This window comes from Sceloporus undulatus, chromosome 4, assembly GCF_019175285.1.
Source record: "Sceloporus undulatus isolate JIND9_A2432 ecotype Alabama chromosome 4, SceUnd_v1.1, whole genome shotgun sequence".
Lineage (NCBI taxonomy): Eukaryota > Metazoa > Chordata > Lepidosauria > Squamata > Phrynosomatidae > Sceloporus > Sceloporus undulatus.
The window spans coordinates 208374953-208402178 of NC_056525.1; the positions used below are offsets into that span (position 1 = coordinate 208374953).

General features: G+C 41.7%; 1 protein-coding gene across 18 annotated transcripts in view; it reads right to left on the bottom strand.

Moving 5' to 3' along the window:
* Positions 1-26192, bottom strand: part of STAU2 (staufen double-stranded RNA binding protein 2) — a 256673-nt gene extending 230481 nt beyond the window's left edge. For 15 of the 18 annotated variants that reach the window (XR_006103436.1, XR_006103437.1, XR_006103438.1 and 12 more), the window contains exons 1-4: positions 25993-26192; positions 7727-7933; positions 6702-6832; positions 4713-4872 (exon numbers count right to left, since the gene is read on the bottom strand). Coding sequence is in view for 14 of the 18 variants with exons in the window: in XM_042462315.1 (XP_042318249.1) it covers positions 4713-4872; positions 6702-6832; positions 7727-7910 (475 nt within the window). In the remaining 4 variants the exon portion in view is untranslated. Of the gene's footprint in view, positions 1-4712; positions 4873-6701; positions 6833-7726; positions 7934-22337; positions 22413-25992 lie in introns of those variants that run through there. The other 3 variants (XM_042462308.1, XM_042462321.1, XM_042462318.1) reach the window with 3 other exon arrangements.
* Between the last annotated feature and the right edge of the window lie 1034 nt (positions 26193-27226).

The following is a 27226-nucleotide window of genomic DNA, read 5'->3' on the forward strand; positions in this document are numbered from 1 at the left end:
GTGGCCCACTCAATACCGTACAGTGGTACCCCGGGATACGAATGCGCCGGGTTACGAATTTTTCGGGATACGAAAAAATCCCATAGGGATTTATTGCTTCGGCTTTCGAAGGTTTCTTCGGGTTACGAAAAAACCGCGGCGCTATTTTCCGCCACCGGAGGGCAGCAGAGAGCTATTTTTCCATTAGCGCCTATGGGAATTCGGCTTACGAAGGTATTTCGGGTTACGAAATTAACCGCGGAACGAATTAATTTCGTAACCCGGGGTACCACTGTAAATCTAGACCTCTCTATCACAGACACATGCACACAGATATACACAAACATCTGATTAGCCATTGCTTTAATCTCTGGCTCAGTTGTAGTAGAAGTGGGGACAGGCAGCTACTCCACGAAGCCTTCAATTGCCAAACTTTAATATACAGGCCAAATCTCCCTTATTTGAAATGGTTGGGACTAGAAGTGTTTGGGATTTTGGGGTTTCAGGGGGAATTTTGGTATACCTGTAAAAGCATATCTGTATTAACACACATATAATAAGATATCTTGCAGATGGGTCTCAAGTCTAAATACTTTTTAACTCTGGTGAAAGAGAGGGCTGAGATAATTATTGTCCTAATAAAGATACTATGACATTAATATCTTTAAAAAGTTAAAATAGTTGGAGACCATTTTCACAAAAAAATGAAATACAAGTCAACATTTGCATTCAGAAGACAATAATATCATTCTTCTCTTAATATAGCAACACTGATTCTAAATTTATCAGTAACCAAAGATTCGACAGCCCTCTGCTGGTCAAACAATATATGTACAACCAAATGTAAGCTTTGAATATAATGATAAAACTACATACAAAACTACGAGATCCATGAGGGTTTTTTTTAAAAAAAAATTAGTTTGTGGCAATGCAAATTTGATTGCAACAGTGGCACTAGAGGAGGCCACTGTAGTTAATCTTTTTCCAACCAGCTTGCTTTCTCTACCCCACGTCTCTACTCTCCAAAACACATACAGTGACCTTAAAAAGTTGTCACTTAGTAGTACAACCAGAGCTTTGAAAATGTTCTTCAGGAGACTGTAACTTCCACTGTATACTAGCCAGCATGGTCACTGGGGAATTAAAAGTAACATTTTCAAGCTCGGGCAAAACAAAACAAAGCAAAACCATCCTTCACATGGAGAGGGATCTCAGATACTATCGGCCAGTACAGACTGGCAAAAAGAGCCGGCTTCTCAGCAGTGTGGCATTTAGACAGCAGCACACCCCCACACCGCCGGGAAGCTGCATGGCTGACTGCACATGCGGTGGCTTCATGGCATTCCTGCGTTTACACATGCTGCATCACAGAAACCCGGAAAAAACATCAGCAGCAAAGCCACCTTTTTCCCAATGCAATGTCGGGAAAATGCCAGATCAGAGCCACGGCATGTGGTTGCCACAGCCCGATCTAGCATTCAAAAGGGTGGCCAAAAGCCACTCCTTCAGGGCGGTCTCTTTCGCCCCTATAGCTCAGAAAAACCTGTGCCTGAGACCTTGGAAAGCCACCAACATTTAAGTTGACAATAACAGTCTAGAATGAACACTTGCTCTAAATCATTATAAGACAGCTTGATAATTAAGACATTTCTATGTCATGGCAATCTGTTATAAAGTAATATAGCTGGTTATTGCACCTTGTTCTTTTTTAAAAAATCTTGTTAAAGTAGGTTTTTAAAAGGATTTAGGCAAAACTTTCAAACTGCCCAGCAATTTAAGGGTCCACAAAGTTCAATGTCACTTTTATTTGTGAAATAAGTCTTCTATACAGAGTTTCCAAACCACAACAAACACAAGATTCAAATAAAATGCTTAGACACTTATGCTGTTACGGTTCAGAGAAAATGCTAACACTATTTATTTTGAATTAGAACAGCAGCTTTCCGTTTATGTCTTTCTATTTCTTCTTCCACCACAACCACAAGGAGGAATTTGGAATCTTTCAATTGCATTTTAAATTAGTCATAGTTTGCTGAGTTCCCAAACTTTGCCATTGCTAATTGGCGTCAGTAGAAACATGCTATCTTCAATTCATATTTTATCAAGGTGGTCTGTTTCTACTTATCATCATTAAAACTAACCATGATCTGGGGATCATGAAGCTGTAATTAGTCTAAAACTGCTGTTAATCTAATACTAAACTGTAGTTAACTCAAACAGAAGCATTTGTTCTCCCCATAGCTGTTCTGGAGGAGGAAAGCATCTAGTCAACTTAATCCTCTGCTCCACTGACATCTCTCTTTCCTTATGTGTCCAGTCTTTTTATATTATATTATATTATTTATTTCATTTATATCTTGCCTTTCTCCCCGAAAGGACCCAAGGTGGCTCAGATAAAATCCATACAATTATTATAAAATTCAAACAATTAAAACATCTATATATAAAATTGCATAAAATACATACAATAAAATATACTATAAAATCATATAAAATATAGTTAATTTAAAAACAGACTAAAAACCCACCTGCTTCATAAAACCACCCTGCTATGTACAGAAAGCCTGCTGACATAAAAATGTTTTTACCTGGTGGTGAAAGGCAAGCAGGGAGGGAGCCAACCTAGCCTCCCAAGGAAGGGCATTCCAGAAGGTGGGAACAGCCACTGAGAAGGCTCTCTCTCATGTCCTCACCAGGTGTGCCTGTGATCTGGATGGGAACGAGAGAAAGCCTTCTCCTGCAGATCTTATGGCTCCTGAAGGATCATATGGGGAGATACAGGCACGTTACAGACCGCCCGTTTGGGGAGGCCTGTATCCGGCCCTTTCCCAGCCGGATCAGGGCCTCAGCTGTCACAAAGGCAGCCTCTGAGGCCCCAATCCGCTGCTTCCCCGCGGCCTGGAAAGGGGTGTCCTTGGGGATTCAAGCCCCAAGGATACCTGGTGGTGGCGGGGAGGAGGAGAAAGGGGCCGCTTGGCCCCTTTTTGCTCTGCGTCGCTGGCGCAGTCATGTAAAGGCTGCACCCAGCGATGCAAAAGTGGAAGGAGCTCCGAAACGGAGCTCCTTCCGGGGCTGCAGAAAGGGTGCCTCGCGCGGCCCCAGTACATCACTTCCGCACCACCCCATTTGGAGGCAGCGTGGTCGTGACGTAGCAATGGTGGCCTCCGTGTGGAACGGGCCCTGCCATTTTGTACGGAACCAGTCCGTACTAGGGTTAGGGGCGTCAGGAAGTGACGCCCCTTCCTAACTCTAGTATGTCCTGGGGACATACTTTGTGCGCGTATGTAACGCGCCACAGTCTCTCAAATACTCTGGACCCAAGCCATGTAGGGTTTTATAGGTCATGACCAGCACTTTGAATTGTATCCGGAAACAAACGAGTAGCCAGTGGACCTGTTTTAACAAGGGAGTTATATGCTCCCTGTAATTGGCCTGAGGGCAGGGAATTGTCAACACTAGTAAGCTACTCATGTAAACTGCCATATACACTGATGGCACTACAGTATATTAATAAACGTGGAGGAGGAAGAGGAGAGGTTGTGGGCAGGCAAGAAGTGCACTGAAGCTTGCCTCTGTAAACCATGGTTGAATGCAGGGAAAGGCAACTACCAAGGGTTGGGTGGCCTGGAAGACTGTATCCTTCATTTTCACCCTCCTATATTCATATGGCATTTGAATACATTTGGGATTCAATTTCCCAGCCCATAAAAATGGGAATAGACTCCTCCAACCTCCAACCAAACATGCCACTTTACCACCCTTCTCACTAGTATGAAGTCCATATAGCCTTTTAAAAAAAGATCATTGTCTCTATATACAATTTGTAAAAGACAGAAATATCTACTTATGTACATTTTTCTTAGAGCCAGTGAGGTGTAGTGGTTTAAGTACTGTACTATGAATCTGGAAGACAAGGGTTCAAATCCTTGCTCAGCTATGGAAACCCACTTGGACAAATCACATTCTCTCAGGCTTAGATGAAAGCAATGGCAAACCTCCTCTGAAGAAATCTTGCCAGAAAAACCTTGTGATAAATTTGTCATAGATTCTAGATTTATATTTCTTATGTGCTTACAATTTGATTTAAAAATGTAAATTATTACATTTACAAATGGACAACCAAAGAAATGGCTGAAATAGTTTAAAAAATTAAACCCACATTAGGTGCACAATGATGTTGCTTGCACATGATATCAAATAAAGATAACACAAATCTCTATTTTTCCCCCTCTAAAATAAGATGGCATGTACAGAGCAAATGTCAGGTATTTCCAGGACACAGTTACATCCAGTCAATAGATAATATCATCCAGTACCTCAGACATGGCACTGGAGGTTGTATGTAGATGAACAGGGTAAGAAAGAATGTGATTCTATTGCACAAAAATTCATTAAAATATTTCCTTGCCTTTTTTTTAGATAACCAGCACAATTTTACTGATATTGTGTCTGGTCACTAATTCCCCCCCTAGTCAATTAATATAGTTTAGAGACTGAAACCTCAGTGCTAAATGCTGCAGAGGAAGAAGTCCCAATTGTTTCTCCTATCATAAATCAGATTAACAGCTGTGAATTTTCATAAGATTCAAATTTACAGAATATCAGGTTTCTACCCCCATCTTTCCACCCTGCTGATTTAGGTTTTAAAAATTCATCAGTGTTTACCATAAACTACAGCTGAAATTATGCTAGATTATGCTGAACACATTGTAGCAAGAGGAACTGTGACCTACCTGGATTATTATTAACATTGTTTTTGGGTGGCCTGGGTGTTGGTTTGGGGAGGGTACTTTCACTCAGGGCTCTGCTAGCAGCAGAATGATGTGCCTTTTTAATGCTGCTTCCTTCAGCTTCCCACATCTGATCTCCAAGAGTCAGCTGCACTGTGAATATCTTTAAAGACATAAAAGACAGGTAAGGACACCACCACTAAGAGCAAAACTTGTGAAACATGTTGGCTACAGAACAATTTCATGGCTTGGATTCTCTACTCCAAATATCAGTGCACATCTGTACCACATTTCTTTCTTGAAGCAGGAGAAATCATGATTATTAGGATGATTTCTTTAGTTCACTAGCAGTATATACACAAGCATATTTTGTCCATGCTGCTTTCTCCAACCCTTTTGTAGATATCCCTAAATGGGAAAAGAAGCCTACAGTGGTACCCCGGGATACGAATTACCCAGGTTACGAATTTTTCGGGTTACGAAAAAATCCCATAGGGATTTATTGTTTCGGCTTACGAAGGTTTTTTCGGGTTACGAAAAAACCGCGGCGCTATTTTCCGCCACCGGAGGGCAGCAGAGAGCTATTTTTCCATTAGCGCCTATGGCAATTCGGCTTACGAAGGTTTTTCGGGTTACGAAATTAGCCGCGGAACGAATTAATTTCGTAACCCGAGGTACCACTGTACTAGAGTTGATTGGTATTTGCTGTACTTTTACTGCCACCAGTGTAAATACTATTCTCTTTCAACTTTTATGTACATAAATCTACCTGTTTCCAGAATTTACAATCTATATATATTTATTAAGAATATCACTGAACTTAAAGAGGTATTCCAAGTTAGTACATTAATGAATCATTGCCTTAAGCATGTGGGTCACTCCCAACTGCATTTCTTCTCTTTCATGGATCTATTAGAATAGTTAGGACTGAATCTGAGTTGACCTTCCACAAACAGAAGGGCTTCCTTCATTTGCAGAAAGGTCTACAATCCAGTTGAGACTCCTATAGCAGAAAGGAAAGGGCGATATTATTACCAGTGATTCTCCCTTACAGCCCCTTCACAACATCCATGGTGTACTTTAGGGTCCCACAATCTTCTAGAGCAATTTTTCAGATGATAAAAGGAATTACAAGGGAAAGGAAGAATTGGCAAAAGTAATTTTCCTCACCAGTTTAGTAGTTATGCTCGCTATATGGACTGAAATCGAGTATCTACAGAGATTGGAAAAGTTACTATTTGGACAACTACTCTCAGTGGCTCAGGATTTGGAGTCCAAAAAGTAAAGGTGTACCTATGTATTTTATATATTCTACAGCATATAAATAACTATATGGCCAGTAGGTAAATTAGGATGAAGGGATTTTATTGTTTGTTGTTTTAACTACATTAATTTTTCTAATGTTAATTTTGCTTAAATCATTCAGAAATAAGGCAAAAATATTGTATCTTAGTTGATTTACCACATACAGCACATATTTCATCTCAGCCTTGAAAATACATCCTACACAGTCTATCCCACACTCTACCTGGCCATTTATCTTATCTATGGATCTGAATTCTACATTTTTACTCTCTCTTTTCTTCTTTCCTGTTCAACCCTTCCCTCCCTTGCTTCCTTGTCTCAGTAGAGAAAAAGAGAGAAGAAGAGCACAATCATACATATACTGAAGCGCTTGACTAAACCATTTTGTTTTGAAGAATTCCAAAAACAGATTGTGGCACAGTCTTAGTCGTAAATGATAAACAAAAAACAGAATATATACTGATGGCAGAGGCAGGGCACATGCAGCCTTCAAGATGCTGTTGGAGTACAACTTCAGCCAAAGGTGATTTGCAAGCCAACTTTAGAGGCCTACCCATTAACCATGTTTCATTTCAGGTCTACAGTAAGGCTCTATACCTGCAGGATCATTATACTGTATTGGGCAGTGAATAGTCTGCTAAAAACAAAAAAAGAAGTAATATACCTCTAAAAACAGTGAAATAATACCTTTGCGTGAGCAGGTCCTTGTTCATTCAGAAGCTTATAAACAGGTTGTATTCTGTTGAAACGGGCTAACTCATTTACCAGACACATTGGAGTTTTCTCTTTGGGGTTTACCATGTTATCTTGCAGAAGAACTGTAAAAAAGTTGACTTCTTAAATTTCCAGCATAGTTCTAAATCCACTTTGCAGATATAATAACCATTTTAAGAGAAGAGAAAGAAAAAGAGAGATTGTGGCTAAAATATTTATTTTCAATTATTTTGGCTAACAAATTGGGGGGGAAATCCATTCAGATTATGGCATTCTGCAAAATGAAGGTATTGTATTTTATTTTTAATTCAGTCATAGACAGTACCATATAAATATATGTTTTAGAAATCATTTAATAAATGTAATTTAGCTACTCCAACCTGAATTATAACACTTCTGCAAATTAAAGCCCAGCTATCTTTAGAGCCAACTATATATTTTTTTATAATTATTGTCTATCTCCATTGTTTCCTAGTTCTAGTATTTCCTCATTTACAAGTGTTTTATCTCTATTCCCTAAAGTGCCTGGCATTGGATTTGCTAATATTTTATTCCTCTTGTCATTCCTCACTTCAATACACTTTGCACTCATTCCGAGCAGGTTTATTTTGGGGCCCAATGCTTCAATGAAGAAGGACAGGAACTACATTTTATTTACAGAGTTACAAAGGAAATAACACTTACTGCCAAAATAAAAAGTCTGAGACATTTTGTTCTCGGGTAGGAAATGCACTTGGATTCCTTCCTGCAGTTTCAAACTTTTCAGGCCCAAAAAGGGAGAGGTGAGCTCTTTTCAGTGATTCTACAGACACACATAAAAAACTCCAACCCTTCAAAAGCTAAATCTGAGCAACAGTTCAGTTTAATGAAAACAGCACTCTTGTGCTGACATAGGTTTAGCTATTTTGATTGCTACTCTCATTGTGCGCTCTTTGGGAAGTGTTTTATTCCAAAAGCCTTAAGATGATCATATTAACATAAATCAGCCACCTCCTTACCCTGTGAGTCATTAGAAGGCACAGAATCCACTAGACCAGTTGCAGAATTATTGCAATCAACAGCTGATTCTGGAATGGATCCATTCATGGATGGCTGAAGGACTGCTGAACATGTTGCTGTTATTGGTGAGGTTAGCATTGCTGTGGACAGGATAGGTCCAGAGTGGTTGGGCGTGCTTTGCATTTTAACTTGTGCCACTGATTTTACTGAAGAGAAAAAACACCAATATGTTTGCATTATTTTGCACTAACAGAAATGACATGTACTGTATGATCAACAACCCAATTGCAGTACCGAGTCCATGTATTCAATGTGTCTTTTCTACATTCAACTCTGACACTTTACAGTATCTTACAGTAAACTGCAGAAGGTAGTTTCCATGGGGGACCTTCTTGCAGTAGTTCGCAGCTTTACAACTTGTTTTCTACACAGTTTTGACAAATGCTAGGCCTCAGAATATTTCAGAAACAGGATATGGCTGCACTGCAATAAACAACAGAGCAGGATCAAATGCTCAGCAAACCTCAGTTAAAATGAGACCGGGTGCTTTCCTCCCAACATTGCAGGTCTCTATGCACTCCCAAAACCTGAGCAGGAGGAGTGGAAAACCTTCCTTAACTTTTTAGAATAGCTCTGAGGACTGCAAAGTAGAGTGAAAAGAAGAGGAGGTTATGTCACACTGAGAGAAGTGCCATGGATTTAGGTCATGGTTGCTTAAAATGTTTAAATTTCAGTTTAAGTTCCAGTTCCAAAATATATACCCACTAGATTGTTTGTGTTTATCAGTCTAGATGTCAGTTACTTACAAATGTAGTCCTTGTGAGTGAAAAAGAAAGACTACTGGTGTAGTAGTTTGAGCATTGGACTACGACTCTGGAGAACAGGGTTCAAATCCCAGCTTGGCCAAGAAACCCACTGGGTGACCTTTGGCAAGTCACAATCTCTCAGCCTCAGAGGATGGCAAAGGCAAACCTCCTCTGACGAAATCTTGCCAAGAAAACCCCATGATAAGTCCACTATAGGGTCACCATAAGTCGAGAATGACTTGAAGGCACAAAACAACAATAAATCACAGTATCCATTCAAGAAAACATGCTGAAAATGACCAAAAAATATAAAATGTCCTGTTCAAGGTCCTGGCAATGGAGGTCCAGTTACTATCTTGTCTGAGTTGCATATATTATTCATGTAATATTGTCCTCTGATCTTTCTGTACATCACATCTGGACTCTATGTCAGTAGAGTTCTTGCCCAAGGTGTCACCTGATACGGGGGGAAGGAGCTTCTGGAGCAGGGCCAAAAGGGCACTCCCTCCACCTCACTGAATGCCACCTCATAGAATGCTGCCACAGCAGCAAGATGGGGGGGGGGGCACACTGGGCCCTCTCAGTAGCCTCCCGAGCCTTCCAAGTCTCATGTAGCCATTGCTTTGCAGAACCTGGAAGGCAGCTGCTGCCACCACCCCACCCTTCCAAGTCCCGTGTGGCCATGGCTTTGTGGGACCCGGAAGACAGCTGCCCACTCCCCCCCCAGGGTGTACTACCCCACCAAGTGACACCCCTCCTCTGAGGTGTCACTGTCCAAGAAAGCAGCCAAATGGCTGATAAGGCCAGCCTAGTTTCCAAACAAACTCTCAGCTAGCAGAGTCAATGCAAGCAATACAGTCTTGAGTTTAAAGACAGAATCAGAAGAGGGATTACCAAAAGAGTTGTCAAACAGTGAGAGATTCGAGGTATCAGACAGGCAGGTTGATAAGGCAGCCCAAGGTCAAGGGTTCCAGATAATCAAGGCAGGTCAGCAGTCTAAGAAATTGTCAGGGGTTAAAGTCAGCACACTGGGAAATGCTTGGATGTGTGTGTGTCTGACCATGAGCATCCAGCACTGGAAGGACAAGGCTGATCAAGCACAGCTGATGTTCATAGACTCAAGAACACTCTGATGCCTGTGTGCACTTGTGCCTGAATGATGAAACATCTGTCTGTATTGCACAGTGGGACACTTTACACTGTGGCACAGGAAGTAACTGAGTTTGGGAGAGCACATGGTCTAAAGGCTATATAAGCAAGGTTTCCCCCCAAAAATCCACAGAAGCCAGAGACACAGTCTTTCCTCCAAGCAGGTCAGATAATTGCTGGCAGCCAGACACACATGCTCCAGATGCCTCAATAGGCAGACAACAGGCATTCAGGTGTGTGTGATTGCCATCTCATTTCTGATAAAGCCTCCGTGACCTTTGAAGGCCTTCTCTTTCGGCTTGACGCTCCCTGAAGGTCCCTTGATCCTCCTCTATGTCCACAGACTCAGCCCCAGGCAGACTTGGCTGCTGAGCCTCTGGAGAGGCCACAGACTCTGCTACAGCAGAACTAGGGCTGGCCTCAGGCTCCTCAATTGCAGGCTCAGGTCCCAGAGGCTCTGGCTCATCCCCTGAGTCCTCCAAGTCATCCTTCAAGCTGGGCATGACAGTCACTTAGTGTAGTATGTACCACCATACCCCCTAATGACACCACTGTTGTATGTATAAGTACATTTAGTGATTGTGGAATCAATTGTCCTATGGTTGCAATTACATACCATATTGTATATTGCATGTCTGCTTTGTGATACCAACAACAGATAATATTTAAAATCTCTATAAATAGTTTCAATTATTGTACAATCACATGTTGTTGTATACTTTACAAAAATATATTCATTTTTAGTATAATCCTCATTCCATACTGAAGGTTGTGTGTTTTTTTCTGTTATAGGGGTGAGTCCTAGAGTTTCTCCTGTATGTTGCTTAAAATGTCCAACAGGCTTCTTCTTTAGTTATAGTAAACTATGACGTATGTATGCTGCTCAATATCATTCTCTGAGCACTAAACAAACATAGGTCCAAATCACACCACATAAATAATCCATCGTGATACTGATTTAACTGACCTGGCTCAATGCTAGGGAATCCTGGGAACTGTAGCTTTGAGACATTTAGCCTTGAGTGTCAGAGAGCTCTGGTGCCACAATGAACTTCAATTACTAGGGCGGTTTACAGACCGCCAAATAGTACGTATACAATACGTACTAGGGTTAGGAAGGGGCGGTGCTTCCGCACCCCCCTAACCCTAGTACGTATTCTATACGTACAAGATGGCGGCGTCCCTTCTACATGGGCGCCGCCATCTTTACGTACTGGACGCACAGCGTCCAGACGTGTCGCGGCGCCTATGACGATCCGCGCCAGGCGCCTCGCGACGTCATTGAGGCGCCGCAAAAAGAAGATCCGAAATGGAGCTTCTTTTTTGCTCCGCGCGGGAGTCGCGCGGTTTGGCTGCTGCGGCTCCCGCACGGAGCAAATGGCGGCGGCGGTGGACCGCCGCAAAGCGGCGGTCTGTACCCCGCCTAGGATTCTCTAGAACTGGAGACAGGGCAGTTAAAGTGGTCTCAAACTGGATTACTTCTGCACATATTTTTGGACTTATGACCTTCTTAGCTTAATGTCAGCAGTGCTGATACATCATGCACCTTAACCACCTCAGTGAGGAAAAGAAATACACAGGAGCTGTTTTTAGCTGCTCCTTTGCTGTGGCTTCGGGAGCATGCATCATCGGCCACTTCTGTTGGCCATCTGTTTCCACCATAGTCAAACTTAATGACTTACCAATGTGGAGGTCCCGTCCCCTGACTTAAAAGTAGTTCTGGGTCCTTAGAATCATAGAGTTGGAAGAGACCGCAAGGGCCATCCAGTCCAACCCCCTGCCATGCAGGGAATTCAATCAAAGCATCCCCAACAGATGTCCATCCAGCCTCTGTTTAAAGACCTCCAAGGAGGGAGATTCCCACACACTCCGAGGGAGTGTTTCCACTGTTGGACAGCCCTTACTGTCAGGAAAAATTCAATATGACATCCCTTCAAGTATTTAAACAAGGCTATCATATCACCTCTTAACCTCTCTTCTTCAGGCTAAACATTTCCAGCTCCCTAAGTTGATCCTCATAGGGCAATGATTTCAGACCCCACCATTTGTGTCGCCCTCCTTTGGACATGCTCCAGTTTCTCAATGTCCATTTTGAATTGGGTGCCAGAACTGGACACAGTATCCGGTGGGGCCTGACCAAAGCAGAATACAGTGGCACTATTACTTCCCTTGATGTAGACACTATACTTTTATTGATGCAGCTAAAATCGCATTGGCCTTGTTAGCAGCCGCATCACACTGTTGACTCATGTTCAATTTGTGGTCTACTTGGACTCCCAGATCCTTGTTATCTCATTTAATTTTACATTCTATAGATTGCACTGTTGGTGCCTATAGCAAAATGGGCCCTTGTTGCCAACTTTCTTGCCTAAACCAAGCTCTGTATAGTGAAAATTTGCATGGCTATTCCAAGTGCATGAAACAGTGCCTCACCAGATGCTGACTAGAAAGCACATCAGACTTAGCTGCAGAGTTATATGGGATGATGTTGTGAAATAAGGTAGGAGTTGCAGTCCAACACATTTCCGGTCCCTCATCTGCCATTAAGCAATGTCCAGAAATCAGTTGCAACATTCCTATGCTCCTCCCCTTGCTATCCATCCATCAGCAAGCAAGCTGACTGCAAGGGCATTTAATAATGTCCCACTATTTCATTATTTTTAATAAAGAGTGGGCCCCTGGTATCAACAGAGTTGTTCCAGGAGGCCCTCATGAATACCAAATCTGTTGCTGCTCAAGTCCATTCAGTACAATGACATAGTGGAATGGTGTTCCTTAATAAATAAAATAAAATAAATAAAAAAAATCAAGCTTTTCTTTTGTATTGTATCTTTTTGAAATATTTTCTTTTCTTTTTTAATTTTTATTTTATCACATAATAAAAGATAAACTAAGTGTAACAACCAACAAACAAGAAACAAACAAACAAACAAAAGGAAACATAACATAAACATCTCTCAGTGGATGCGGCTTCGGCGCTTGAAGCTCAACATGTCTAAGACTGAGCTTCTCGTCTTTCCACTACACCCACCTCATTATCCTTTTCTGTTTCCTGTCGACGACACTTCTATTCAACCGTTCATCAAGCCCGCATCTTGGCTTCATTTTTTACCTTCTCTGTCATTTATTCCCACCAGATCCAGGCCACCGCCAAGGCCGGTAGATTCTTTCTCCACACATTGCCAAGATCCTTCCATTCCTCTCAGCCCTACTGCCAAGACTCTAGTCCATGCCCTAGTGGTTTCGCGACTAGATTATTGTAACCTCCTTCTAACAGGCTCTCTTCACACATCCATCCTTTAATATCTGTTCAATATCAGCTGCCCGTATGTCATACCGCTCGCCGCTTTGACCATGTTTCTCCTCTTTTATCCTCCCTTCATGGCTCCCCTTCCCCTTTTGCATCCGGTACAGCTTTTGTTACTGACTTTCAAAGCCCTCCATGGGTTGGCCCCCTACTTATCTGACTTCTTTCTCCTACATTCCTACCGCACCCTCCGCTCTGGTAGTCAGGGTCTCCTGTCACAATGTAGGACTACCACTGCCCCTCCCGAATTCGTCCCTTCGCTTGCTGCCCCTTACTCTGGAACCTTCTTCCCCCACATGCACACCTCATCACTTCTCTGCCCAGTTTCAAAACTAAATTAAAGACTAATGGTTTAGAGAAGCATCCCAGAGGTGAGCCCTCTCCCGACCCAGGAAGCCTCCTTCAACCACCATCAAGAAGCCAAGCCCCCAGTCAATCGCCTTGGTCCAGGCTCGGAGGTGGAAAAGATCTGCTGGACCTGATCCTATTCCCCACCACCACTCCCTTCTCCTTTTGTGTCGTGTCTTTTAGATTGTAAGCCTGAGGACAGGGAACCGTCTGACTAAAAAAAAAAAAAACTATGTACAGCGCTGTGTAAACTTACAGCGCTTTATAAATAAAGGTTAATAATAATAATAATAACTAATATTTTGGAATATTTCAAGCCATGGATGGTTGAATCCATGGATATGGAGAGCCACCGGTATGTTTTTTAAATAGTGCCACAGTTTAATTATATTTGAATAATATTTTTATTTTTTTATCTATGTTCTCTTAACTTCTGTAAGCTACCACATCCCAGGTCTAGGGACTAGGTAACATAAATAATAAAGATGAAGATGAAGACAATGACAGTTCACCGTGTGTCACCATTTATGAAAGGTCAAACACAATTCAAATATATATTTCAATTTTTATAGAAAGTATGCGAATAAACATATGTCAACCTATGTTACCTCCCTCTTGTTCTAAAAGCAGTGTATGGAAAGAGAGAAACTAGTTGTGTTTGTAGAACTTATACATATCTGGCCAGATCCAAAGAGTACACAGGTAGGTCTGTGTGATCAAGGAGACCTGAACTTGTCTTAACTTGAACAGCAACTTTCTCACACAGGAACAAGATGAATTACGTATTTTGGAAATAAAATAATTTCAAAAGTAGAGACTGATAGCCTGGTAGGGGCAACCAGAAAAAGCAGGAAAATGCATTTCTCCCTTTTTCCCCTTGATGCTCTCCCCAAAAAAACTGGAAAAATTGATATGGAATACTTTTTTTTCCACAACAATGAATAAATGTTTAAGACAAGGTGTGTATTTAGTCCCCTTACATTATTTCTAAAAATTATGTAGCAAGAAGAATTTGCTGTAACATTATATTCAATATCTCACATGATGCAATCTTTGGTTTTGATTTCTTTTTCTCAGTTCTTTCGTATGGGAATACTGGTAAGTGTTTTATTTCCACTTGGCCCATGGAAGACTAAGAAGAAAAAATAATTCTTTTGTTTATTAATGTGGGTAGCTTCTGGTTTTTATTGCTATTGTTTTGTTGCTTTCTCCTATAAACTGACAGAAACAAAGGTTCCTTATGGTCAGGGTTCTTGTAGCTCTAACTGTGACATTTCAAAAAGTAAATTCAATTTGCAATTATTTTGTCAATAAACTGCATCTTATAATATCAAACATGATACTTTATGCCAAACCAATTATACATAATGCATTTTATACTTCTAAATTAATACAGTAATCTGAGCTGTCAAGTATGCTAATACGGATTCTAAAATGTAACCAATTTTTTATTCCTGAAAAATGATTTCAAAATTCCAGATATTTTACAGTTCCATGGTTTTCAAAATTACAGGGTTTTTTTTTCTGTTCAAAATGGCATTAAAGAGTTCAGTGTCAAAAAATACCACCCAGCACGTATTCTCCTCACCTCCACCTGGGCAAGCTTAAACTAGTAGTCTCTGGCAACAATTATTTACAGCATTCATCTGATTTTTCACCCAAAAGGCTCTGAATACAACTGGAAGACAAACTGCTTCCCTGTAGGCTGACTATCTAAAAAAGATATGGCACAAAATGAAAAAATATTTTGTCTGTAGAAGCTTATGCTAAATAAAATGTGTTAGTTTTTAAGAGTTGACAAATTCATGGATCTGGAGACAAATTCTTCCTCATAGGGCTCAAGGAGGGCAGGTTTATTCCCTGGTTGCCAAAACTGGAAAGACCACAAGGCCATTTTTCATTTAACACCACACCCCTTTGTGCTCCAAAAAGACATATGAGGTTGAACATTTCCTCAGGGGTTCCCACCTGTGCTCCGAGGAGCCCTTAGGGCTCTGCATGCACTTTCCAGGTGCTCCATACCTCCAGAAAAAATGAAAGAAATAATAATTGAATGAAATTAAAAATATATATTTTTATATATACTCCTAACACCATTAATTTGTAGGCCTTAGGGGCTCTGCCAAAAAATAAGGCTCCACGAGTCAAAAGGTTGGAATCCCTGACTTATAGGCTTCAAGTGCCTACTTCTCGGCACATTTTTTTGTTATGTTTGTTTAGTTATGCCATACCTATATTCTAAATCAGTTTAGAAGAAAAGGATGGCCACAACACTAGACCAGGATTGCCAACCTGGGGGTCACCACCCCTTTGGGGGTCCCAGGTTGGGATTTCCCCCTGTCCCCCTCCTCATTTTTCCCTGCGGGTGCTGCGCTAACACGGCAACCGGGAGGAGAAGGGCCGGCCCACATCATCCTCTTCCTTCTCCCCGTGGGTGCCATCAAAGCCACCCGCAAGAAAGGGGAAAGGGACGGGGCCACTCCTCCTCTTCCTTCTCCTCCCCGCAGGTGCCATCGAAGCACCCCGAGAAGAGAAAAAGGCCGGGGCTGCTGCTTCGTCTTCTCTCTGCTTCTTCTCCGCAGGTGCCACTGAAGGCACCCGCAGGTAGAAGGAGACAAGGACAGGACTGCAAGCCCCAGCAGCCTTGGTGGCCGAAAGTCCAGCCCCTTCTTCACTGGTGGCCTCCATGATTGGTTGGGCGGCCAGGTAGGGGCGGGACTTCCGGCTGCAAAGGCCACTGGGGCTTGTAGGCGGTCGAAGTCCCGCTCCTACATGGTCTCCCAACCTATGAGGGAGGTCACGGGTGGGACTTTTGCCCGCATGGGGGTCGCGGCCCAACAAAGGTTGGGAACCGCTGCACGAGACTGCCTCATGATCTAGACTCTTGACAAGAAACCACTGTCAGGAACAGATATGGAGAAACAGCATGGTTTCCATTGAGAAGAAGGAGGGAGAATCAGCCGAGGGGCTTTTATTGCCTTTTCTATGCAGAACATACATGTAGAGCACGAATTAGACTGGAGGAGGGTGTGACTACTGGGAAAAAGAACATCAACAACTTGGGAAACACAGATGACAACATACTACTACCAAAAATAGTCATATTTTTGAAAGACTATTGAATAAAGTCAAGGAAGAAAATCAAAGCAGGGTTCAAGTGAACATTAAGAAAAACAATTCACACAGAAGACTTACACTAATTTTAAAGAGGGATGAAGTTATCAAAATAGTTGAAATATTTTCTCTACTTCAAAATGGCTACTATAGTCAGAAATCAGAAGAGAACGGAATGTGGAAGGGCACCTATGATGAAACTAAATAAGATCTTCAATGTAAAGATATATAATTTAATACATATCAAAGAAGGGATAACCCAAGCTATAGTATTTCTGTTTTCTATGTTTGGTTGTGGAAGCTGGACATTGAAGAAAGCTACTAGAAGAGAATAAATTTGTAGGAAACATGTTGATGGAGGAGAGTTCTACAGCTACAATGGCTGTCAAAAAGACAAATGAATTACAGTGGTGCCTCGGGTTACGAAATAATTCGTTCCGCCATTCCTTTCGTAACCCGAAATTCGTAACCCGAAAAACTTTCCGTTAGCACTGGAAAGCCTATAGCTGAACTTTGAGCATTGGAATTTCGCGCCGAAATGAATTTCGTAACCCGAAAATATTTCGTAACCCGAAACAGTTTTTTGCCATCCAACTTTTCGTATCCTGGAAATTTCGTAACCCGATCATTTCGTATCCCGAGGCACCACTGTAGTCCGAAAGCAAATCAAACCGATCTCGATTGCACGCATGAGATGAAACAACCCTTAGAAAAAAACCGCTAATGCTAGTTAAAACCATAGGAAAGGAAGAAGACCACATTTCACATGGGTAAACCATTAAGAAAACCACATCCTGAGCTTGCAAGATTTAGCAGACTGTAACTCAGAGGTCTCTCATCATAAAGGCTGCCATAAGTCAGAGTCAACTTGACAGCATTAACAAAAGTTTCCAATGGCTTGTGATCATAATTTGATGTATTAAATTGGCATATTTGTCCTGTTCAGAACTTGAGAAGCATGTTCCAAGTAACTTTTATATGTAACGTAATGTTTTATGAGTACAGCCTTATCAATAACATTACTTTTAAAAGTAATGTAATACTAGTTATATCATTGAATCTTTATTGAAGAGTATCTAACTTTACTCACTACTCCTAAAACATTACTGTGGTCATTTTTGTTTGCTAAAACATATTCTATGTAATTAAGCACTAAACAACAAGGTAGCAAGCTACTACAATGTAAAATTTTAATATAATGACTAATATGGGCTCCTCTAAAAGTTTACTCTTTAAAATTTACCAGCCACACTTTTCTAATGGTGGCAACATTAGACACCCTTTATATGTATATATAATGCATTATAATGTTGATCACTAATTTGTCAATTAAACCTTTAGCTGATTATTTAAAATAAGAAGAAATGTTAATGAGTAGCAATGAAACTTAAGGTATATTTTTGAACTATTTTCATTCAAAGAACTTGAACTAGATGTTTACTTGTTCAGCACAGGTATATAATTAACCCTCCTGGTCGTCCAATGGAAAAAGGAAACCATAACAGTTCTAAGACCATTTATTTGGAAATATTCAAGTCTGATCTAAGCAGCTGTAACAGAGCTAACTGCCAAGTCTGATCTACAGAATGTTCCAACACTGGCCCACTTTGATGATATATTTTTGATTCAATATTGACACTTGTCAATGTAAAAGAGCATTGCTATTTTCATGCCTGTCAGCAACACCAACTCTCAATGGGTAACAATGCAGACAGTACAAACTGACAGCTTTGTTGTACAAAAGTTTGTTGTTAAGAGTAGATAGCCAAGGGACCTTTAAAGCTAGCATACTTTTTCTTTTGTACAGCTTTGCTTTAAATAGGTCACTTAGATGAATGTTCATTAAACTGTGCAGATACTGTTGTTGGTAGCGTGGATAGGCAGTCCAGTACTGGAGTTCACACCCCAAAAAACTGTAAGCCAGGTATCAAAACTAAGACGTTTTAGGCATATATCAACTTGCAGCCCAATCTTACACCAGTTTAATACAGAAATTGAATTGAATATACTTTAAAGTTTTAGTCCTAATGTGTTAATCCTTGGACTTGCTTCTTGAAATGTTTATCGTGGATGGACATGTAAGCTTAAGAACTGGCTTCATGTAACAGGCTGGTTTCCACGCTGCAAAATGGAAGCAGTTTGGCACCACTTCAACTGTCATGACTCTACCCCGTGGAATCATGGGTTTTATAGTTTGGTGACTTATTCAGTCTGGTCTACAAATTCTACTAAAACCTTAGGATTCCACAGGATAGAGTCAGGAAGTTAAAGTGATGTCAAACTGTTTTTATTTCTGTAGCATGGCTACATCATGTGATCATTCTTTAACACATATTAACATCTATGCCTGAGAATTAACAGGGAAAACTTGCATAGCTGTTGCTTCTTAAGCAAAAGACATGTAACATCGGAGCATACTACGAAGAAAACAAATGTTTGTTGTCAACTGGCAATTATGGAAAATGTCCTGTGGTATACCACGCTATACCTCAGTACAAAGGCCTAATTCAAGATGTGGATTTCATAAGGAAACAGCACACTCTCTTCTTTGTGAAGTCGACAGTTTTCATGGTCAGAGAGGACTTGCTATATTATTATTGTGTGACCTGGAAAGGCGGAGTGATTTGCACATGCATATTGTTTGTGTGTGATGGCAGGCCTCAGGCCACATGCAAATCACTCTTACATTCCCAGGCTCACACAGTATATATAACCCACTTTTTCCAGGCAAGCATTCTCTGAGATGTCAGCCACAGATGCTGGTGAAACGTCAGGAATAAAATCTTCTGAACATGGCCACATACCCAAAAAAACCACAAAAAACCATGGATGCAGCTGAAAGCCTTCAATTTCAATAAGAAATGACATTGATGAAAGTTGATACAGGTACTCGTCAAGTAATAGATCCTGCCATTCTTCAATAGAATTGAGGTAGAAATAACATAGAAAAAACAGGGAAAGGTGCTTCTGCCACAAACAAAAACAGTTTTGACATGTTTCAGCAAACATTTTATTAAAAACTAACAATATACACATGTGAAATGAAACAACAAGTCAGGCATTATTGTATACTTATACTAAAAACTTCTGAACTTTCTAGAGACACTCCAAAATATCCAGGGTGATTTTTTTTTTCTTTTGCCAGCCTTGACTAGTCTTTTGATTTCTGTTTTGAGTGGCCAAACTTGAAATCTATGTGCTTGTTTTTTGTTTTATATATGCTGATTGGTAGTTTGAGACAAGCTTTCCTTTGTGTTTGGCTGTTCAAGTATGCTAAGAAGGGATTCTTGGAGTCATCTACGTTTACTTGTCTGTTGTAGGCAGGCACACACAGCATAAATCTTGCTGAGTAAAATCCCATTCCTTCATTTCTCTTCTTAGCTCAAGTTTTATTACACTGCTTACAGCAGAAATGCTGCTGCAACCTGACATCAAGACTTTTCTCACCCCTTCTTCTGCCTTCTCCCAATGCTAGTGCTCCTTAAAAACTTGTACCAGTCAGAGAAAAAGAAGGAAAAGGAGGCTGAGAGGCAGGCATAAAAAACTTTGTAAAAAGTAACATCTTTATCAGAGCTTTGTCAATTGAGGTGTGCATGCAAGTGCTGCATCTTGCATACTGAGTAGATAACATTTATTGAATTCACTTTAGTGTATTGAGCCCAGTTTTTAAGCACATGAATTTAAAGTGTCAAAAATTATATCCCACTCTTTTAAAATTTGGTCCACTTTACAAATGGAATGACATGTTAGCTGTGCACTATCTATAGAAATGTTGTAAACTATAAAATCCCAAATCCACTCTTGCTGCAGCTGTGAATTTCACTAAATGGTTTTAGGGATATCAGTGTGACCTGGTACACTGTGACTCTTCAGTCACACACCTACCACAAGGGGACGGACAACACTAACCTTATGTAACTGTTAGAAGATCTCTAAAATAATAAATGCATCATATTTTAAACATTCTTAAGATAAATCCTCATATACTTACTGGAATAATCTCATTTAACTCAATGTACTGATTAGGATTCATATGGGAAAGTTTTCACGATGGTGTACCAGATATGGTCTGACAAGGAAACCAGGTTCAAGGTCTCTTATTAAGCATAAAACTCACTGGGCAGCCTTAGGTCTGTCACCACTTTTCAGCCTAATCAGTATAACAGAGTTCCTGGGAAGATAGAGTAAAGGGAATGGCCATGTACATTGTCCTAGCTTCAATGGAAAGGCCTGAGTTACTTGAAGGACCACATTCCCTTTACTCTATCTTCCCAGAACTCTGTTATATGATTAGGCTGAAAATGGTGACAGACCTAAGGCTGCCAGTGGTTTTATGCTTTAATAGACCTTGAACTGGTTTTCCTTTCAGACCTCTCTGGTACACCATCGTGAGAACTTTCCATTGATCCTAATCAAGTAATTGAGTTAATGAGATTTCCCAGTAAGTATATGCAGGATTATACAGCTGCCCCCAGCCCTTTGGAATATCGCTGCCCATTGAGCTCCGCTCATCTACCACCCTGGCCATTTAGGAGGACCTCAAACCTTCCTATTCCAGCAGGCATTCCCCGATTAAAGATCTGTGGGCCTCCTCCTCTTCCGTGGCCATGATGATGGGCTATTGGGGGCATTTTTTCTTGTTTTTTTAATGCTGTATTTATTTATGTTTTTTCTTTTGTCTTTGATTGTCTTGTGTTTTGTATTTTGTCGCCCCGATCTTTTGGAGGGCGGGATATAAATACATTTCATTTCATTTCATTTCATTACATCTCCCTATATAATCCGTCTCGCACTCTCAGAACAACCGGGAAGAACTTGCTCGAGTCCTACTTCGAGATATGTTACTACTTCTCAGAGGCCTTTTCGTAACGGCCCAGCATTGGAATAGTCTTCCCGAGGAAACTCTTCTCGTCTCTTACCTCCTTGAACTGTTTAAAAAGAGACTTAAAACCTTTCTCTTTAACCAGCATTCCCCCATGTACACACTGAAGTATGCTCGATCCTCCTTTCCCCCTCTCTTGCATAACTTATGAATTGGATTTTTATTGTATATTTGTAATTATGTAATGTTGGTTTTAATTTTATGTTGTTTTAATAATTTTACTTGTTGCACCGCTTTGATCACTGGGAAAGCAGTATCGAATAAATTTTATTATTATTATTTTATATTATAACATGGTAACTCAAGACATAAACAACACACTATGGTTACTGAATTGGAGGGGGGAAAGAGCATGTATTTCAGATGTTAAAAGTTTTATTCAGACTGGTATAATCTCAGCAATTTAAGATTTCATTAATGTTTCTTCAGTATTAAGCCTTCTGCCAGCTAAACAATTAGACTTAATAAGTTAATTGAACATGCAATTCGCTCATGCTTACTTGGAACTAAGACCCCACATCATGGAACTTATTCAAAAGTCTGGATACTTCAGCTTTAGAAATCATGTGAAAACATCAATATTTCCATTATTCAACATTGTGGCTGAACAATGCACAGGCTGTGAAGCCTCCACACATGCTGCTCATCTGAATAAAAAACAACCCCCATTCAAATACAGCCACGAAGGAGAGAGGGAAATAGCAAGGAAACCAGCTTTCTCACAAACAATAAGGCCAGCAACCATGTTCAATAACTAGAGCAGGACTTAAATGGAAACAGAAAACCCTGTTAGATCAAACCAACAATCAGTTCTGACAGTGGTCAAGCATAAGCCAATATGAAGCACACTAACAGTAAACAGACACAACAGCAACCTCCCACTTGTTCTCCAGCAAGTGCCATTTTGCCTGTAGCAGATAATAACAAGAACTGTAGCCTTTGACAGACTCACTCTCCATGAATTTGTTTAATCCCCTATAAAAGCTATCTATGGGCTTACCTACATGATTTAAATACTCCTCCTTCTACGTGAATATCCTGTGATCGGGTCACACATGATTCAGAGGAATTTGGACTTTCTGTGGGGGTGAGAAACTCCATAAATTCTACTGAAAAAAGATTTGCTTTTTTTAAACTGCAGTATCTGCGATACACACATTTTAGAACATATACCTGTCCATCTATTTTTCATAGATTTATATGCATTTTTGGCAGAGAGAGGGTGAATAGATATGAATTTGATAGGAAAGTGAAGACAATTTAGCATCATTGCAAATGTGTGAAAATCTACAGCAATTTGCACAATACATTTACGTGTAGACTAGCCCTAAATTGGCAGCCACCATTACATCTTCTAAGTAATTCCATAGATTAACTATGCACTGTGTTAAGTGCTAGTTTCTGTACATCTATGGGTCTACCACTGAATGAATTCAGATTCCAACAATGAGAGATGAAATTCTTGTTCATTTTCTCCACACCATGTCTAATTATATATCCTGGTTCCTTGTCTCCACACCAAACTAAAAAGATTAAATACAGCATTGTAATCTTTGGTAATAATAATAAGGAAGATGCTCCCTTATCAGTTTGGTTATCCTGTCCCATACCCTCTCCATCACTAGAATGATTTTATGAGTTACAATTACCAGAACTATACACAGTATTCCAAATGTGATTGTACCGTAGATTTGTATAAAGGCATTGCAATATTGTGCTGGCAATTTATTTGCTGTTAAGGCAAGCCTATCATGGGGCTTTCTTGGCAAGTTTCTTCAGAGAGGGGTTGCCATTGCCATCCTCTAAAGCTGACATTTGAAAAAACACTTTAAGGAGATGCAGTTATATTCTCCTCAGTTCCATAGTATGAACACTATGGTTGAACACGAAGGTTTAATGTTTTCTGTAACATTTTGGATTTAAAAACCCAGTCCTAACATCCTACACATTAGAGAAAACAGTTCCCAAAACAAAAATGGTTTCCTGGAAAGGTTTTCTTGTTTGCTTTCAAGTTGATTCTGACTTATGGCTGGCTATCCTCTCAGGGGGGTTTCGGTGGCTGAGAGTCTGTGTTTCATCCAAGGTGACCAAGCTGGTTTCCCTGGCCAAACAGGGATTTGAACCCTAATCTCCAGGGTCATAGTCCAACATTCAAACCACTATACCACACTGGTTCTTGAAGTTTAATTTATACTCCTTTTTTAATCTTGTCACCAAAGATGTCTCCTCATAGCAACCAGGCATTGATTTCACATTCTCACTGAGTTATCCACCACAATCCCAAGATCTCCTTCTCACTTAAATAGTCACCATATGATTCCATCAGCATAGATGTAATGCTGGGATGCGCCACTCCACAACAAAAAATGCAATGATTTACACTTGTCTTCATTCATCCACAGGAACTACTCCAATGTCAATTTCCTGAGCTTTGTTAGGTCCTTCTGGAGCTATGTCCTCTCTGTTTTTGTACTATCACTAACTCTGGGCACTAAACAGTTCTCTGTTCACCCCAGCTCCAATTCGTTAAGTTAAAATGTTGTTGTTGCCGACTTATAGTGACCCTAAGGTGAAGCTAACACGGTGTTTTCTTGGCAAGATTTGTTCAGATGGGAGTTGCCATGTCCTTCTTCAGATGCTGAGAGTATGTTGTTGTTGTTGTTATTATTATTATTAACCTTTATTTATAAAGCGCTGTAAATTTACACAGCGCTGTACATACAGTCTATTTAATTAGACGGTTCCCTGACAATCTAAAAAGACACCACACAAAAGGAGAAGGGAGCAGTGGTGGGGAAGGGGATGAGGTCCAGCAGTTCCTCTCTACCTCCAAGGCCTGGACCAAGGCAGATGGACTGGAAGGAGGGCTTGGCTTCATAATGGATGGTTAATCTTCTTCCAGGGAGGCAAGCGACAATTATGCAAGGCCTGGGAACGCTTCTCTTCAACTCCGTTTTGAAGCTGGTTAAGGAAGTGATGGCCCTTGCTCGCGGGGGAAGAAGGTTCCAGGAGTGAGGGGCAGCGAGTGAAAAGGGGCAAATCTGGGATGGGGCAGAGGAAATCCTGGGCTGGGACAGCAGACCTTGACTACCAGAACGGAGGGCCCGAGTGGAAAGGTGAGGAGAAAGAAGGTCTGATAAGTAGGGAGGGGCTAGTCCATGGAGGGCTTTAAACATCAACAGTAAGAGCTTATACTGAATGCGGAAAGGGAGAGGGAGCCAGTGAAGGGATGCTAGCAAAGGAGACTTGCCCAAGGTCATGCAGTTGGTTTCGTGGCAGAACTGGGAATTGAACCCTGGTCTACAGTTGTAGTCCAACATGCAAACCGCCACACCATGGCGGCTCAGTTGAAATATTTGTTGTATGCCTTCAAGTAATTTCCAACATATGGCAATCCTAAAGTAACGCTATCATGGAATTTTCTTGGCAAGTTTTCTTCAAAGGGGGTCTGCTATTCCCCTCCTCTGAGGCTGAGTGTAACTTGCTCAAGATCACCCAATGGGTTTCATGGCTGAGCTGGGAATCGAATCCTGGTCTCCAAAGTCATAATCCAATGCTCAAATGACCCTGGATCCCACTTGAATCGAATTGCTGAAGGGATTTGGAGAGGGGGGCCGTGCGCTACACCCATTTAGCCCCTGTCTTTTTGACGCTGATGTTTTCTGTGACTTTTTGGATAAATCAATTCTGCGCAAGCAAGCGCAAACCAGACGTGGATTAGAACTTATTTAAATTTGCCCTTCATCTGGCTGGAGTGGGTCCATTTTGAACTGATTCATTTGTGAACGTGGGCTATTTTACAGGGGAAAAAATGTGATCGGGACAAATGTAGCGTGAACTATGCTCCACTGTCGAATCGATCCATCAATTCGGATCGCAAAGCGCCTTTTCTTTTGTAAGTGGGAACGAGGCTGTAGTTTGTTGTGGTACCAGAGCTCTCTGACAGCCAAGGTTGAACGCCTCACAAAACTACAGCTCCCAGGATTCCCCAGCATTGAGTCAGGGCTGCGGTCTCAAGACGGGTTATTTCTGCAGTGCTTGTTTTGGACCTTTTAGTCTCAAAAGGTGCTGCAAGACCTCTCTGTGTACTGATTCCACAGACTAACACTTAGCTACCTAGATCTCTGAATGGTCCAGAAGGATTATCTGTGTTTCTCAATTAGATGTCAGTTACTTACAGCTGAGTCAGGATTTGAACTCTGGTCTCCAGAGTTGTCATCATCATCATCATCACTGTTATTGTTGTTGTAGTTTTCATTATTATCAACTTCATTACAGTATTATTCCAAGGGGATTCTAACTCTGGTCTGCAGAGTTATCATCGCCATCATCATCATTACTACTGCTGATATTATTATTGTTGTTGTTAGTTATTCTTCTTCTTCCAAGGGGGCGGCCACCCCACTCGCTCGCCCCCTCAAAGTGGTGGTTTTGGGGGGCAAGAGGGGGCACAGGGCCAGGAAGGGGCTCACAGCCCAACTCTCCCTCCTTCTTTCCCCCTTCCTTCCAGCAAAAGCAAGGCAGGAAGGAGAGCCGGAGAAGGAGGCGTCTCCCAGCTGCCTTCATGCTGGAGGGTCGCCTGGCTTCACCCCCTCCCTCCTCTCCCTCCCGGTGCCCCTGGGGGCCTGTCCGGCTCCCCCCCTCCCGAGCCTCGGTTACCTGCTTCCGAGGGACACTTTGCAGGCGCCTCTCACATCGGCAAACACTGAGAGGAGGAGGAACTGACCCCGCCGCCCGCTGCCTCCACCGGCCTCAACCATCTGCCAAGCCCCCCTCCTCTCCCCTCCGCCAACCAGCCTCGTCGTAACAGCCGCGGCCTCCTCGCCGGCTCCCACCCCAAGCCCCGGCCTAGTCCCGCCGGGAAGGCCCCCCGCCCCCCCCCCCCCGCTCCCCTGCGAAGAACCCGCGCCCCCGCTTTTCCCCCCCCCCCCCCCGCCTCCGAGGGAAATGGCCCCGTCCGCCTCTCCTCTCCTCCTCTCGCTTCCTCCCGGCGGAGAGCGACCCCCACTGGCGGCTCCGGGCATTGCAGCGCCAGTCTGCTCCCTGGTCCCCCAACACTGACTGCAGCTGAGCACTAGCCCTGGACTCTGGAGGATCAGGGCCCAGAGATCTTGTGGCTTCCAAACTCTATGGCTCTGTGATGCTATGCATTTGGTGGAGTGCGTGGGAAGCCAGGGACAGACTTATATAGACCCTAGGAAAGGCTATGGATGTGTGTGTATGTGTATACACACACACCCTAATAAAGGCTACATAGTAAAGGCTATGTGTGTGTGTGTGTGTGTGTGTGTGTGTGTGTGTATATATATATATATATATAGAATCATAGAGTTTGAAGAGACTACAGGGGCCATCCAGTCCAACCCCCTGCCATATATATGTGTGTGTGTGTGTGTATCCTAGTAAAGGCTATGTGTGTGTGTGTACACACACACACACCCTAGTAAAGACTATGTAGTAAAGGCTGTGTGTGTGCATGTGCGCATATACACACACACACTCTCACCCTAGTAAAGGCTATGGACTGTTATGGGATGGAATGGCTCAGGGCTACTGGAACACATCCTCAGTTATTTTCAGATTATCCATAGATTTTGTTGGTCTGGATTGTGTGTGAAAGGCCATGTACAGTACTCTGTCCTACAGCTAAAACAAATGCTCTTGTGTAAAGATCAGATGTCAAACTCTTGGTAACCAAGAAACAGTTTGCCTTGTACAGAAACATGTGATCAGATATGTGTAGTAATGGGACTTTATTTATGAAGAGGGGCCCAATGTAACTTCAGATAAGTTTATACATTTTAAAACTTAATTACTGAATTTACTAAATTATTTACTAAATTATATTAGCATACACATCTACAAAATTATTCTCTGTTGGTCATGAAGTTTG